The sequence below is a fragment of the Salarias fasciatus genome, chromosome 20 (genome assembly GCF_902148845.1).
Source record: "Salarias fasciatus chromosome 20, fSalaFa1.1, whole genome shotgun sequence".
Lineage (NCBI taxonomy): Eukaryota > Metazoa > Chordata > Actinopteri > Blenniiformes > Blenniidae > Salarias > Salarias fasciatus.
Window position 1 is genome coordinate 32,901,260 of NC_043764.1, and position 16,396 is coordinate 32,917,655.

A 16,396-nucleotide genomic window follows, 5' to 3' on the forward strand; every position below is an offset into this window, starting at 1 on the left:
GGAAAAAGGTTGCTGTAGCTAAGAACTGGCTCCTGATTGGCGGAGAGTGACGGCCATGGATTTATTATTTATTTATTTATTTATTTATTATTTATTTATTTATTTATTTATCTATCTATTTATTTATCTATTTATTTATTTAAACACAATCTGAAAAAAAACATATCTCGTCTTACCTCTTAGTATTTTCTTTGCCAGCCAAAGTTTGCATTTCATATAAAATATAAGGTTTGGGGTTTGAACCGCCACCCTCATCAGTGGATTCATACTGTTATGACAAACTGCCTGTTGCTTTTGCACGTGTCCCTGCCTGCAGAATCAGGGTTTGAATTAAGTTCTACAGAAAGTCTCCTCTGAGTCTGGTTCTGCAGAAAGTCTCCTCTGGGTCTGGTTCTACAGAAAGTCTCCTCTGAGTCTGGTTCTGCAGAAAGTCTCCTCTGGGTCTGGTTCTACAGAAAGTCTCCTCTGGGTCTGGTTCTACAGAAAGTCTCCTCTGGGTCTGGTTCTACAGAAAGTCTCCTCTGGGTCTGGTTCTGCAGAAAGTCTCTCTGGGTCTGGTTCTGCAGAAGTCTCCTCTGGGTCTGGTTCTACTGAAAGTCTCCTCTGGGTCTGGTTCTGCAGAAAGTCTCCTCTGGGTTCTGGTTCTGCAGAAAGTCTTCTCCTCAGAGTCTTGAAATGATTGTGTGGAGTTAAGAAATAAATTTAATCGATCTGAATATATCTATACATATGAATACGTGTAATCATAATTTTTGCTGAATGTGACATTTTCCTGTGTCATTTGTTGCTGTACGTGTAAAGTTGCTGTAAACGTCCAACATCATGCAGTATGTTCTGACTAGGGCTGTCACTTTGACACGTTTATCAGCTTCATTACTTACAGTGAAAATCATTGCATTGAGTTAGCCTTAGTATTCATTTTGACTTTAGAGTTTGTTTAAGTCCCTATTTGAGATTCAGCATGATTTTATTTCTGAATTGTTTATCCATATTTGTAATTCATGTTTTGAATAATGCACCAGGCCTGATTGGTTTACTGGGATATGCTTGACCTTTCCTTCTTTTGGAATTTCATTAATGAAACACACTGATATTTTATTTGAGTTGCCTGATTAGGATTACAATTTATTTTGGGCAAGATGCTCTGACTTAGGTTTTATTAATCATTAATTAAAATGTGGATTTCATATCTTCTCTTCTCAGTGTCTTCATGTGTCATTCTCTACAATTCTGTAACATCCTGGAATTATAATTCTTTATTTGGGGGCCTAAAGCAGATATAAGATGAAAATGCAATTAATTAGATTACAAATCATAAATAAAATGCTGTAATACACCTGAGCAATACTTTAATTTCAGTGAATCCCTCTGATAGCAGTTCATTAAGTGGCTCAAGTGAATCAATGCTGCGGGCCAGTTCATCACTGTTGATGAGTTCCTGTCCCACATGGGGGGTGCTACCGATTCAGGTTCCCTCTCATACGATGGTTTATGTTTTGGAAATAGATGGGTCCGCTGTATTCTACATAAAGTGTGTTCTGAACTGTTTTGGTGCCCGTGCAGTGCAGGGGTGGTGTGGGGCGCAGAGCGGATGAGAGCGGCTGTAATGTGTCCGTCCGGCCGCTAGAGGGCAGAGATAGAGCTGTGGCGGCGCTGTAAGGGAACCCTCTGCCAGCTGAGGGCAGAAGAAGAAGTGACTGAAGGATCCAGCTGGAGCTCCTCATCATGTCCATCATGTCTCTGTGAGGAACACCCGAGGACCGCCGAGGACCGCCCGTCCCGACCCGTCCCGGCCCGGAGGCTCCAGCATGGCAGGCGAGGAGGGAGAGGGGGGTGGTCCGGGTCAGAGGTCAAGGTAGGACCGGGACCGGACAGCCGAGCCGAGCCGAGCGGCTGCTAGCCCGCTGCTATTGTTTGTTCGGAGCAGTCAAGCTGGTGTGTGGTGTGTGTTGTGTGTGGTGTGTGTGTGTGTGTGTGTGTGGTGTGTGTGTGTGTGTGTGTGTGTGTGTGTGTGTGTTGTGTGTGTGAGTGTGCTCGCCGCTCTCCCCTCCTCGTGACGGTGTCCTCGTCCTCCGGTACTTATCTGCTGTCAGATCCGGTTAATAAATCGACCCTGAACTGATCTCAGAGATGCTCGAGCAGCCTCACCGACGAGCTGACGTCATCCGCGCTCAGGAAAGTGCGTGCCGCTGGACGGCACCTGATGACGTAACGCGTTACTGGAGTCCAGGCGGAGTGAAAACAAGCACGCACACACACAGAAACACAGACACACAGACACACACACACACAGACACACACACACACACACACACACACACAGCAGAGCTGCTGTGACAGGCTGCCCCGGCTGCCCAGGCTGCCCTCCTCACGCTGAGGAGTCACTGTGAAGATAAACACGTCAGGTCAGACTCAGAAGGTTCAGGCCGTCCCTCAACAGCTCCCGTTAACGGCTCCTTCTGATGTAAACAGGTGTATTCATGGAGTGATTATCTGCAGTTCTTCTAACTTCTCCACCTTGCTGGTCCTCTAAGATCAGTTCAATGTGTGTGTGTGTGTGTGTGTGGGTGTGTGTGTGTGTGTGTGTGTGTGTGTGTGTGTGTGTGTGTGTGTGTGTGTGTGTGATCAGAAAGACTTTGATTCTCTGGATCTGGTGTCATTACCTGGAATCTACATTTCCACTTCTAAAAAGTATGAATAAACGTTATGTTCTCACATGTGTACATTGACTTTAATGAGTAAATGCAGCAAACACCACTTTACTGTGTTTTCATGCTCAAAGCTGTCAGACTAAGATGTGTCCATCGTCAGGCTTCAAGCAGAAACATTTCAGGCACGCGTTTCAGATGAGAAGCAGAGGAACGGCAGCGGACGCTCCTGCTGTGGATTACATCCACGCTGAGGTGAACTTCCACTGGCAGAACCGCAGTGCTCGGCTGCTCTGTGTTGAACCACACACTCCGTCTGGGAGAGGTTGACGATGAAGAGGTGTGGAGACCTGAGTGAGGACTTCAAGCTTTTCGCCTGTTTGAGGCCTGTTTGAGGCCTGTTTGAGGCCTGTTTGAGGTCTGCTCCTCCTGCCGTTGCTGCAAGCCCGTCAGTCAGAGTGAGCGGGAGAGCGGCTGAGGTCTGAGCCAGCAGGCCTGTGTTACGCTCAAATGAACACCGTTGAAAAGGAGCTTGGGTTTATTCCAGTGGGTTCAAGGACCCGACCGTCCCCAGAGCGGACCGTCCTCTGACCGTTTGCTGTGGAATCTGGTCACTCCGGGTTTGCGGCTCTAAGGCAGCTTGTGCAGAGAGGTCGGGGCTCCAGCCTCAGGTCTCACCCAGAGCGTCTCCTCTCCCTCCAGAAGTGTGACGGGCCGCTGCCGGCGGAGTTCCGCTCCTTCGCCGTGGACCCTCAGATCACGTCACTGGAGGTCCTGCAGCACATCCTCATCCGGGCTTCGACCTGGCGGGGTAAGACGACTCCCCCCCCCCCCCGGGGGTGTGGGGCCGGGCCCCGGCGCAGTCTCAGCACTTTGTGTCTCCTGGCTCCAGGAAGAGGAACTTCGGGATCAGCTAACTGTCCCGGGACCGGGGCGGAGCGGAGACGTACCTGTCCCGCTGTCCGACTGGGATCTGGACGAGGCCTTCGTCAGCGCCGCCAAACCCTACCTGCAGCTCAAGATGGACATCAGGCCGTCAGAAGACAGTAGGGACACACCTGACACACACACACACACACACACACTCACACACACCACACACACACACACCACACACACAACACACACTATCCTCTCTCATCTCACCACCCTTGGTAAACACTGAATCCTGGGAGCGGCGCTCCTCTCCTGCAGTCTGACGCACGTCGATGGAGGCGTTTGGGGTTTCCTGGTCAGAGTGTGTTTACAGCCGGTGGCCGGGGCGTTGCCCCCCCCCCACCGGTGGTCAGTGGCTCTGACCCTCTCTGACCCCTCTCACCTCTCTGACTCTCTCTGACCTCTCTGACCCCTCTCTGACCCCTCTGACCCCTCTGACCCCCTCCTGACGCTCCTGACTGTGGACTGACGGGTGTTTCCAGGTCCCGCAGGAGGACTGGGACATCATCAGCCCAAAGACGTCCTGGGCTCCGAGCAGCTGTTCTCGAGAGGACCCGGTCCTCTGGCCTCGGCGGCGCTTCCTTCACCCAGTCGCTGCTGACCCAGGTTGGTTACCCGACCCCTGAACCGTCCCCTGGCGCCTCCGGACCGCCGTCAGCCCCGCTGTGTGTACTCAGGGGGCCGCACCCTGTCACGAGTGCAGCAGGCCTTCAGCTGGTCCTACGGTTGAGGAGGTCCGGCCCTTCAAGCCCCCGTCTGAGCGCCGCAGAGTTCCACATCTACCTGAACGCCAGGGCCAGCTGACCCGGCCCGAGGAGCTGCGCCTGCGCATCTACCACGGGGGGTGGAGCCCTCGCTGCGCAAGGTAAGACGGCACGTCGCAGCCGGGTACCCGGCACGCCGCCGCCAGATGGACTTGTCCGGTCCTGACGGCGCTCCCGTCCAGGTGGTGTGGCGCTACCTGCTGAACGTGTACCCGGCGGGCTGGCGGCCAGGAGAGGATGGACTACATGAAGAGGAAGACCCGGGAGTACGACCAGCTGAAGAGGGAGACGGCCCGGGCCGGCGCCGACGACCTGGACTTCATCCGGGGGAACGTCCTGAAGGACGTGCTGAGGACGGACCGGGCCCACCCTACTACGCCGGCTCGGAGGACAGCCCGCACCTGACCGCCCTCACGGACCTGCTCACCACCTTCGCCATCACGCACCCCAGGTGAGCGCGCCGGTCCCCCCGGGACTCGAACACGGTGTGTGAGCGGCGAGCTGGCTCCCCGGCGGGTGGGACTCACGCGTCCCGCTTCCTGTCCGCAGATCTCCTACTGCCAGGCATGAGCGACATCGCCTCGCCCATCCTGGCGGTGATGGACAACGAGGCGCACGCCTTCATCTGCTTCTGCGGCATCATGAAGCGGCTGGAGGGGAACTTCGCCCGGACGGCCAGCTGATGTCGGTGAAGTTCCAGCACCTGAAGCTGCTGCTGCAGTACTCCGCCCCGGACTTCTACGCTACCTGGTGTCGCGCGGAGCCCGACGACTGTTCTTCTGCTACCGCTGGCTGCTGCTGGAGCTGAAGAGGAGAGTTCGTGTTCGACGACGCGCTGCGGATGCTGGAGGTCCACTGGAGAGCGCTGCCGCCCGACCGCCGGAGGACCGAGGTGGAGCGGCTGGGGCCGCCGCCGCTGGAGACGGACGGCGCCGCCGCGTCCCGCGGGGACGAGGTCCCGGCGCCGCGCCGCCCGCGGGACGACGAGGAGCAGAAGGACGAGCAGCGCAGGGAGACACATGCTGCGACCTGCAGAGAGACGGCGCCCGTGTCCCTCCGAGAGACGCCAGGAGACGGCGGCGGTCCTGGAGGACGCCGGAGAGGACGGACCCGCAGGGCCCCGCCTTCGAGAGAGACCAGCTCGGAGAGTTCAAGTACTACACGGCCCGGAGCCAGGACAGCTTCCGAGAGGAGAAGGCGACGCTCCGGCGGTGGACAGCCCCGCCCCCACGCGTCAGTCCACGGTGGACAGTGAGGAGGACCGGCGGGGAGGAGGACACTCCGCTCATCAGAGATGCCGCCGCCACGCCCCGTCCCTGCCCACCTGGAGAACGGGCTCGTCCCCCTCGTCCTCGGCCTCCACCGTCCAGCTGGCACGGCCGCCTCCCCGGACCTCTCCTCCCAGGTCCCTGCCGGCGGCGGGGGGGGCGGGGCCTCCTCCCCAGGACCAGTGGCCAAAGCCCTGGCCTCTCCGCCCAGGTGCTCAGCTTCACCGGGATGGCCTCGCCTTCCTCCGCCGCGTCTCGTCCACCCCCGTCCGCCCCTGCTGTCCCTCCCCGTCCTGAGCTTCGGACGCGGCGCGGCCGGGTCCCCCCAGCGACCCGCCCTCCGCCCCCGGCCCCGCCCCCGGCCTCGCCGCCGCCCGGCCCCAGCCCGGGCCGTGCTCGCTGCCGCCGCCGCAGGATGTTCGTGAAGGGAAAACCGTTCATGCTGTTCCTGTTCCTGTCCATCCTGCTGGAGCACCGCGACCACATCGTGAGGACGGCCTGGACTACAACGAGCTCGCCATTGCACTTCGGACCCGCCTGGTGCGGCGCCACAACCTGGGCCGCGTGCTGCAGCGCGCCAAGGCGCTGTTCGCCGACTACCTGCAGAGCGAGGTGGGGGACTCTGAGGAGGGCGACGAGGTGAGCTCTGACTCCCGACCGCCGCCGCGGCGCCGCGCTCCCCGCCCGCCGCCGTGGCCGTCAGGCCCCTCTACAGCCGCTGGCGTCGCCCGGGCCTCCTCCCCCAACTCCACCTACAACCTGACCACCACCGTGCCCTCGCCCACCTCGCCGCCGTCCTGATCTGCTCGGCGCCTGAACAGCTCCTCCGGTCCGGGCCTCCCCGGTTCTCCTCGGTGGCAGACAGCCGACTTTGTTTGTTTTGTCCTCTTGTTTTGGACCTGGTCCCCTTGGTTGGACCCTGTCCTCTTGGTAGGACCCAGTCCTCTTGGTTGGGACCCGTCCTCAGAAGTGTCTTACAGTGGCGTCCGGGTCCCCTGGCGCCTGGGAGTGAGGGTCAGGTCTCTTTAGGGTCTTTGCTTTAGCTCATCCAAAGTGCTCTGCTGGTGACTGGTTCCAGTCGGAGGGGACCTCCTGCTGGACTCAGCTCCGTGTCTTTTCCTTCTCGGTGCCATGAGGACAGAACGCCATCTTGGTTCTGGTCGCCCACCTGCCAGAACCAAACCCAGAACCAGACCCCTGGTGATTCAGAGAACAAAGCTACAGGTGTCCGTCAGAAGTCTCCAGTCTTCAGTACCTTAACCAGAACAGGTCCGATTGAGCTGGAACGACTGGAGCCGTCAGGAGAGAAGTCCAGCAACAAGGACCAGTCAGGAAAACAAACTTCTCCCAAACTACCGCTCAGAAACTTCAGACCTTCTACCTAAACTACAGCTTCTGTTCAGAGAAGACCAACTCCCAGCATGCTGACTGGCCGGAGCTCATTTTTATTAGTAGAGGAAGCTTCACACCCAATCTGCTGGTAGTTGCTCCAGGTGTAGTTTGCTCCAGGTGGTAGTTTGCTCCAGGTGGTAGTTTGCTCCAGGAGGTAGTTTGCTCCAGGAGGTAGTTTGCTCCAGGAAGTAGTTTGCTCCAGGAGGTAGTTTGCTCCTCTGAATCAAACCGCTACGCAGTTCATTTCATGTCAGAGCTTCAGTTCGACGTTGACTCTGTTACGGTGGCTCCTCTGTTCAGTCTGCAGGCTGCTCTGTCGCAGCAGGTTGACTCATCAGTGTTCCACAGTATGAAGTTTGTTGAAGTGCCTCGATTCACTGCTTCATCCCTGATTCACTGCTTCATCCCTGATTCACTGCTTCATCCCTGATCACTGCTTCATCCCTGATTCACTGCTTCATCCATGATTCACATCTCCTCAAACCCTCAATGAACTTCCTTAAAAAGGGTCAACACCCGGCCCGCGGCCCCAACCCGGTCCACCTGCAGCTCCACTTAAGACTTCAGCGTGCACGTCAGGCTTTAGCATACATGTTACAGACTGCAGACTTCAGCGTGCACGTCAGGCGTACACGTCACAGACTTCAGCATTACAGACTTTGGCGTGCACGTTAGACTTCGGCGTGCACGCGCCAGACTTCATAGTGCACATCAGACTTAGCGTGCACGTCAGGCTTTAGTGCACCTTACAGATGTTAGCGTGCATATTAGACTTTGTGTGCACGTCACAGACTTCAGCATTACAGACTTCAGCGTGCACGTTACAGACTTAGGCATTAACAGACTTCAGCGTGCACGTTAGAGACTTCAGCGTGCACGTTAGAGACTTCAGCGTGCACGTCACAGACTTCCGCGCTGCAGACTTCATCCTGTCACTGACTGGTTGACCTTTAGGAATCGCCTTCATGAAGTTTGTCTGTCTGTCTCTCTGGCGGACCAGTTGTGGCCCGCGGGCCTCATGTTGACATCCTGCTGTGTTTTTCATGGGCTCGGTCGTCCTGCAAGGAGAACCTGTCTCTCTCCTCTCTCTGAATCAGTCTCTGAGCGCCGGGCTGAGCTGGACTCTGTACATTTGTACAAATGTTGTTAAATTATATACAGACTGAAAGTCAGACTTTTTATCGTGTTACTGATTCATATCAGCACAAATAAATCATGAGTCCCGATCCTTCAGACTGCTTCTTGTTTTCATCACGGAAACGTTCAGACCTGCTGTTTAAACTAATGATCATGCGGAAATGAACTGTCTCTGGTTGAAACTTCATCAGAGGACAGAAACGGGATATGAAGACTCCGGGCCTGTGATCCTTAGGTCCCAGGGTCAGAGGTCAAAGGGGACTTAAATTCACCATAGAAAGGCCTGTTCAGGCAGTGTGTTTCCAGAGCAGAGCTGGGAGCAGCTCAGTTCTGAGCCATTTTAAACACTCCTGTCATAAGAACAGCTGTTCCACTGTTCAGCATTTGACTGAAAAGCCTCCCTCTGCTGGAGACATGCAGCTTAAGAAGTGCTGCTCTGCCTCTGGTGGAAGTTTTAGTCCTGGTGGACAAGAGAGGAAGTGTTAGACAGCAGGAGGATGGGGTGGGAGGGCCGGAGGAAGGGGGAGGGGCTGGGGGAGGAAGGGGGGGGGGGGGGGGCTGAGTGGGGCGGGCCGGGCTGCAGGACTTGTTGATCTGGTCCCTCACCCTTCGGCTGTCGGGGCTCGAACACAGGATCATGGAGCGGGACCGGCTGAACGCTGAGAGCATCGCTCTGAAGAAAGCTGGAGACCCAGAGGTGAGTGGAGGACTCTGCTGGACAGACGGGGACTGTCCACATGTCTCAGTCCGTCTAAATGTGATGTGACAGCCTCTCATTCTTCTGTCCACGTCTCACTCTGTCTCAGTCTCATGTCCACATGTCTCAGTCCGTCTTCTCGTGTTATTCTGTCTTCATTTAATGTCTCAGGCTGTCTTCATCTCATGTCCACTCATGTCTTTATCAGACACATTCATCAAAGCGTGTCTCTGATTAGAGAGTCTGTTTAATGTGAAGACAATTCCTGATGTCTTCTGTCCTCTCCTTCCTGATGTCCTCCGTCCTCTCTGAGCAGTGGTTGGTACTCCTGGCACCTGAAGACACCCTGTCTTCTTATGTCAGTGTCTGTCCCTCCTCCAGAGACAGGTGTCCCAGAGTCTGTCTGCTGTGCTCATGTCCTGACGAGGCCCAGAGTTTGGCACAGCTGCATCAGCCGACGCCTAATGAAGGAAGACCAGCCTGGAGACTGAATCAGCTGATTCAGGCTCTTCTGGCAGGCAGCTGAACAGCAAATCGAAACTTCCTGAAATGAAAAATCTAAATGTTGCATTGATGATGTGCTGATGGGAGTTTATTTATTTATTTATTTATTTATGTATTTATTGCAGCTCATTTTAAAGTGTGAGGCTTTAATTTGATTCCAACCAGAGAACGAATGGAGCTGTTCAGTGTGAGCACAGAGAGGACTTTGGTTTCTCTTCATCATGGGAAACATTTCAGGCCTGTTGTTTCCTCTGAACCTGCCCAGGTGTGGAGGAGAGGAGAGGAGGAGGAGGAGGAGGAGGAGGAGGAGGAGGGGAGGAGGAGGAGGAGGAGGAGGGAGCAGCAGGAGGAATCAGGACGAGTGTGAACAGGCTGCAGGCTGAATTGTGACGGAAACACCTGGGTGTGACAGTCTGACACACACTGCTTTCTTTCAGTTGTTCTGACATGAGAACACACACACACACACACACACACACTCCTCCACCTCAAACAAAACATGTCTCTGATTGACCGGCAGCTCCAAAAGCTGCTGGTTCTCACAGATTTAAAACACAAATCTTATCCATGAAGTTTGACTTTAAAACCGTTTCAGTCATTTTCTCCTGTTTGAACAGTTGAACTTGTTCACTTTTGTTCAATTTAAAAACTAATTAGATATATTTACTATCAACTCCTTCAAAAAAGTAACGGAGTTACTAACTGAATTCTAATATTTCAAAACTAATTACTAGGAAAAGTACTATCGCATTACTTTGGAAAAAACCTGTTAAATATGTCAGAATTTGCACCCCCTCTTAAATTCATTATTATTGATTCTAAAACTGAATATGATGATTATGAATAAATGGACACTTGACAGGATAAATACACACAGGAAACAGGACTAATGTAAATGATTTAAATGTTGCTGAGTGATAATGAGACAAAACACAGATCACATTTCATTTGTAACTGTAGATAGCATTTACATCTGGAAAAGAATAATGAAAACAACAGTATGTCGATAGATGTCTGTACTTCCATTTAAAAGCTGCCTCAGAATGACCAGGACTCTGTAGCTGTAGCTCTATCTGCTCTAATGACCAGGACTCTGTAGCTGTAGCTCTATCTGCTCTAATGACCAGGACTCTGTAGCTGTAGCTCTATCTGCTCTAATGACCAGGACTCTGTAGCTGTAGCTCTATCTGCTCTAATGACCAGGACTCTGTAGCTGTAGCTCTATCTGCTCTAATGACCAGGACTCTGTAGCTGTAGCTCTGTCGGCTCTAATGACCAGGACTCTGTAGCTGTAGCTCTATCTGCTCTAATGACCAGGACTCTGTAGCTGTAGCTCTATCTGCTCTAATGACCAGGACTCTGTAGCTGTAGCTCTGTCATGTGACTTTGCACCAATAAGGTTCCTTCTTTCTGTACGATGACGTCATTTAGAACTTTTCTGACTGAGGAGTTGCAACAATGTATCAGTTTGAAATGACGTCATGATCATCTAATTTGACCTAGATATGCAAATGAGCAGCTGCACAAGTTAGATGATGACATCATTTAGAAAGCTCCTGACTGAGGAGTTGGAAAAATGTATCAGTTTCAAAACAACGATTCAGCTTTATTGATAAAGCGTCAGCGACAACACAGTCATTTCCAGACTGCTTTTACAGAGGAAAACCAGCAGATCCAGCTGAGCAGCAGGAGCTGTGTCTGCGATTCCATTTGGGGTGAGGGGACAGAGAGAGAGAAAAGGAGAGGGCAGACAGATTCATTCTCTGAATCAGCTCAGCAGTCAGACCAGGGGTCCTCAGTCGGCCAGTCACAATTATTACAGCGCTCGCCAATCGCCATTATTTTACATATTCACGATTACCGTGAATCGCTTATTTTATCCACAAAGTTGCATAAAACTCCGAATGTGCCTCATGGTGGAGCGCCAGCAGCAGCAGCCTCGCTCACCATGCTGTTTCCCTCTGGTACATTTCGGGTTTCAGCCCAATGATAAGGGAGAACCCAGTGACGTAGAGGAAGCCATGTGTAAACTTTGCCTTAAAAAAGTGCTGCATCGTCGTCAAAAGCGCTAACATGACAAATCTGAGGCAACATCTCCAGACCCCCCATCCACAGTAGACTGGCTACAATAAATCCTCTTCAGGAATGCAGAAGTTACTAATGTCTTTATTTCGTGATGTTCAAAACATTGTTAATTGCTCTTATTTCTTAAAATTTACAGTACAGCACAGAATATGTATTTATATATACTATATATACTGTATTATTAAAGCTAATTATAATATAATAGTGAATAAAGAAAGAAAAAAAAACAGGCAGTATGTTCGTCAGTTGCAATCATTTGTCTGACAATTAATCATCTCAAAAAATTCTAATCATGACAGCCCTAGTCCTCAGATGACGACCCTCGTACAGTCTGTACAGGTATAGACTGTACACCACAGAGCAGCTGTAGAGTCACTATAGAGCAGCTGTAGAGCCACTATAGAGCAGCTGTAGAGCCACTATAGAGCAGCTGTAGAGTCACTATAGAGCAGCTGTAGAGTCACTATAGAGCAGCTGTAGAGTCACTATAGAGCAGCTGTAGAGTCACTATAGAGCAGCTGTAGAGTCACTATAGAGGAGCTGTAGAGTCACTATAGAGCAGCTGTAGAGTCACTATAGAGCAGCTGTAGAGTCACTATAGCAGCTGTAGAGTCACTATAGAGGCTGTAGAGTCACTATAGAGCAGCTGTAGAGTCACTATAGAGCAGCTGTAGAGTCACTATAGAGCAGCTGTAGAGTCACTATAGAGGAGCTGTAGAGTCCTATAGAGCAGCTGTAGAGTCACTATAGAGCAGCTGTAGAGTCCTATAGAGCAGCTGTAGAGTCACTACAGAGGACTGTAGAGCCACTATAGAGCTGTAAGCCACTATAGAGGAGCTGTAGAGTCACTATAGAGCTGTAGATCCTATAGAGCAGCTGTAGAGTCACTATAGAGCAGCTGTAGAGTCACTATAGAGCAGCTGTAGAGTCACTATAGAGCAGCTGTAGAGTGTACAGTAGGTCGTTGGCTGACTGATACCGAATCATCAGAGTCCTCTTTCTCAGCTGGGACATGTCCTCTGGGTCCTGACAGGCTGCTGATGGTAAAGTGATCCGTCCCCTCAACATAAACCACTACGCCACGAAGAAGAGCGCCGCCCAGAGCATGCTGGACGTGGCGCTGCTGATGGCCAACTCGTCCCAGCTGAAGACCGTCCTGTACGTGGGGCCGCGCTACCGCTTCTACATCCCGCTCATCGTGCTGCTGTCCCTGTCCATCTGCCTGCAGGTGGCGGTGGGGCTGCTGCTGGTCTTCATCGTGAGCAACACTCACGCTTCAGCACGTCTCAGAGGGCTTCATGTTCGGCAACAGCCTTCAGGACTATCCCTCGTCCGCTCATTTTCAGGTTCCAAACATCAAAAACTGAAAATCAGATTATTCCAACAATAATTCAGGTCACGCGTTTAAAGATTCCACCGGGGCTACGAGGTTCCAATTCAAAGAAGTTTATTGACAAAGTGTAGCAAAAAGGAAAGTGAGCTAAAGTCGCTCACCTGTTGGTCACACACAAAAACGGCCAATCAAAGAAAGGAAGGGGACGAGGACAGGGCTGGGGCTTACCATGCCGGATGACCAAAAGGAAATGGGGGGGGGTCCTCAAATTAATCACCCTGACCTGCACACACACACTCACACCTCACACACACACACATACACAAAATGAAATAAAGCCACTGCACTCCGCCCACAACACCTGGCAACAAAGGAAAACACATTAATATAGTGAAACTCCACTATGTTGTGGACAAAACCAAACATTTCTGTCTCTCAAACGAATGAGAGAAGTTAACAGTTTAATACATCACCAATCAGCTGAATGAACGCAGCCGAACCCAGATCAAAAAGAAGAGGAAACAGATAAAACCTCCTGAACAGGCCTTAAAGTGAAATCATGAAAACATAACAGAGTAAAGGTTGTGTGTGGGTCACCAGGAGATGGGGCACACAAACACCCCCAACACGGCCTGTGACACCAGAGAGTGTGCACACACAGGACCGCCACGCCAACACACACTTCTGCACGATCAAAGCTGCCACGCGAGCCACAGCCACCATGAGAGTGAGCGAGTTCGGAAGAAACAGTGCATTCCGTCGCCACCTGTTTATAGGAACCGGGGCGATCCCCGGCCACCACAGCACCTGCACTGCAGCACTCATAGTGGCCAGGAGGGCAACAGCCTCCGGCCACACATCCATCCATGTTCAACCACTTACCCGGACCGGGTCATGGAAGCAGCAGTCTAAGTAGGGATATCCAGACCTCCTGTCCCCAGACTCTTCCCAGCTCTTCCTGGAGGATCCCGAGGCGTTCCCAGGCCAAACCAGAGACATAGTCCTTCCATTCCAGCGTGTCCTGGGTCTTCCCCAGGGACTCCTCGTGGTGGGACATGCCCAGAACATCTCCTCAGGGAGGAGTCCAGGAATCATCCAGTACAGAGGCCCGGTCCACCTCAGCGCTCCTCTGGATGAGGATAGTGGCTCTACTCCGAGCTCCTCCCTGGTGACGGAGCTCCTCCCCCTATCTCTAAAGCCTCATTCCACAGCAACTCTTTAGGTGGTCCTGAATGGTACGGGCTGGTCCTGAATGGTGCGGGTTGGTCCAGAGTATGTCCAGTATGTCCAGAGTGACGGTTGTTACTACCATTCAGCAGACAGCAGTGTTGGAGCTGTGAAACCTGTACTGGAGCACCTGAGGCCTCAACAGAGGACTACTGAGAAGTGGTCCGGGTTTAGGTTCTGTCTCCAACTGTACTCAGTGGAAACGCACAACAACCCGACCCATACCGTGAAGAATTTGCCTGCTATGGAAACTAGGCTTAAGGGAGTCCAGCCCTACGGAGGAAGCTCATTTCGGCCGCTTGTATCCGGGATCTGTCCTTTCGGTCATGACCCAAAGCTCATGACCATAGGTGAGGGTGGGGACGAAGATTGACTGGTAAATCGAGAGCTTCGCCTTTCGGCTCAGCCTCTTCTTCACCACAACGGACCGATACAACGACTGCATCACTGCAGCCACTGCACCGATCCGCCTGTCAATCTCACCTCCATCCCCCTCACTCACTCGTGAACAAGACCCTGAGATACATGAACTTGGGCCAAGGTCTCTCTACCTGCTTGAAGAGGGCAGACCACCTTCATATGGTCCAGGACCATGGAATTGGATTTGAAGGCACTGATCCTCATCCCCATTGTTTCACACTCGGCTGCAAACCCCCACAGTACATGATGGTCCAGGTTCCATTAAGCCAACGGACAACATCATCATGCAAAAACAGAGACCTGTGGTCCCCAAACCAGACCTCCTCCAGCCCCTGGCTGCACCCAGAAATTCTGTCCATGAAGATTATGAACAGAACCGGTGACAAAGTTCCGCCCTGCTGGAGTCCAGCATGCACCGGGAACAGGTCCGACTTACTGCCAGCAATGCGGACCAGACTCCTGCTCTGGTCCTACAGAGACCGGACGGCACTGAACACGGGGCCCCGGACTCAATATTCCTAAAGCCCCCCCACAACACACCACGAGGGATGCAGTTGAACGCCTTCACCAAATTCACAAAACTCATGTGGACTGGTTGGGTGAACTCCCATGAGCCCTTGAGCCCGCTATGGAGGGTAGAGCTAGTTCAGTGTTCCAGGACCAGGACAAAAACCGCATTGTTCCTCCTGGATCCGAGGTTCGACTATCGGTCGGATCCTCCTCTCCAGTACCCTGGAACAGACTTTCCCAGGGAGGGTGAGGAGTGTGATCCCCCTACTGTTGGAGCACACCCTCCGGTCCCCCTTTTTGAAGAGGGGGACCACCACCCCGGTCTGCCAGTCCAGAGGCACCGTCCCCGGCCCCCATGCGATGTTACAGAGAAGTCAACCAAGACAGTCCCTGCACATCCGAGACTTAAGGCACTCAGGGCGAATCTCGTCCACCCCCCGGTGCCTTGCCACCGAGGAGCTTACCGACCACCTTGGTGGACGAGTCCACCTCTGAGACCTCAGCCTCTGCCTCCTCCACAGAACACATGGCAGTGGAATTCAGGAGGTTCTTAAACTATTTCAAACATTTTTTACTTTTTACCAAAGAACAGAGTTCAGATGAAAAACACTGAAAACACACTGAGAAAGATAACACAACTGAAATGGTTTTGTCATCGGTTTTTGTCTTTCTGTGTGTTTGTGTGTGTGTGTGGTGTGGGTGTGTGTGTGTGTGTGTGTGTGTGTGTGTGTTGTTGGAGCAGTGAAATACGACCTGAATGATGTCAGGAAACGCCCAAACTGAACAGGATGAACAACGTGGCAACGGTCTTTGTCTTCTTCACCGTCCTCATCAACATCTTCATCACAGCTCTTGGCTTCGAGGGTCACTCTATCAGTAACACACACACACACACACACACCACACACCACACACACACACCACACACACACCACACACACACGCACCCATGTCTTTTCTCCTCAGATCTGCGTCCCATCCAGTGTCCATGCCAGAGCCTCACTTGTCCATCATGCCTGAAGACTTTAATGCCACTGGACTCACATAGGAGGTCAGAGGACTTTACCTCAACCCGGACCACTCAGAACCACCCAGGACCCCCCAGAACCATCCAGACCCCTCAGAACCATCCAGGACCTGGATCCTGGTCCCTCCCAGCTGTTGCGTGGCTCCTTCCTGTCCCGGTCTGTTGCAGGGACGGTTGGTGAAGTGTCTCTCAGCTGGATCTTCAGCTGTGGACCCTGGTGGAGGGGATTTCCTGTCATGTACCTGGAGTTTGACTTTGTGCTAATCGTCTCCTGTATTGCTTTTTTAAGTTTATTAAACTGAATTTGTCCAGCTCCTGTCTGTGTAGAGCTCAGTCTGACGAGGACCGTGCTGGAGGACACGGAGCTGTGTTTCAGGAAGGTTCCCGTCCTGGTTCTCAGCTGGTCCCTGACTCCTGTGTGTGCAGACTCAGACTGAGTGCTGGTCTC

The 16,396-nt window shown here is 52.7% G+C and overlaps 1 protein-coding gene across 3 annotated transcripts; it reads left to right on the forward strand.

The window, feature by feature from the left end:
- Window positions 1–8,717: 8,717 nt before the first annotated feature.
- LOC115408659 (ninjurin-1-like) lies at window positions 8,718–16,022 on the forward strand. Of its 3 annotated transcripts, none has more exons than XR_003933784.1 (4): window positions 8,718–8,842; window positions 12,465–12,689; window positions 15,660–15,794; window positions 15,884–16,022. XR_003933784.1 is itself a non-coding variant. In XM_030119511.1 (3 exons), the coding sequence occupies exons 1-3, from the start codon at window positions 8,783–8,785 to the stop codon at window positions 15,702–15,704; spliced, it is 330 nt and encodes a 109-aa protein (XP_029975371.1). In that variant the 5' UTR covers window positions 8,718–8,782; the 3' UTR covers window positions 15,705–15,847. The 3 variants fall into 3 exon arrangements, 1 of the variants encoding a protein (XP_029975371.1); XR_003933785.1 differs by having other exon boundaries at window positions 15,663–15,794; XM_030119511.1 differs by lacking the exon at window positions 15,884–16,022 and having other exon boundaries at window positions 15,660–15,847.
- The last annotated feature ends 374 nt before the right edge of the window (window positions 16,023–16,396 follow it).

What these genes read in the sequence shown, in the direction of transcription:
- LOC115408659 (XM_030119511.1), top strand. Translation starts at nt 8,783, where the DNA reads ATGGAGCGGGACCGGCTGAACGCTGAGAGCATCGCTCTGAAGAAAGCT. An exon ending in AGAAAGCTGGAGACCCAGAG is followed by an intron (nt 8,843 to 12,464) that starts GTGAGTGGAGGA and finishes GGGTCCTGACAG; the next exon opens with GCTGCTGATGGTAAAGTGAT. An exon ending in GGCTGCTGCTGGTCTTCATC is followed by an intron (nt 12,690 to 15,659) that starts GTGAGCAACACT and finishes TGTGTTGTTGGA; the next exon opens with GCAGTGAAATACGACCTGAA.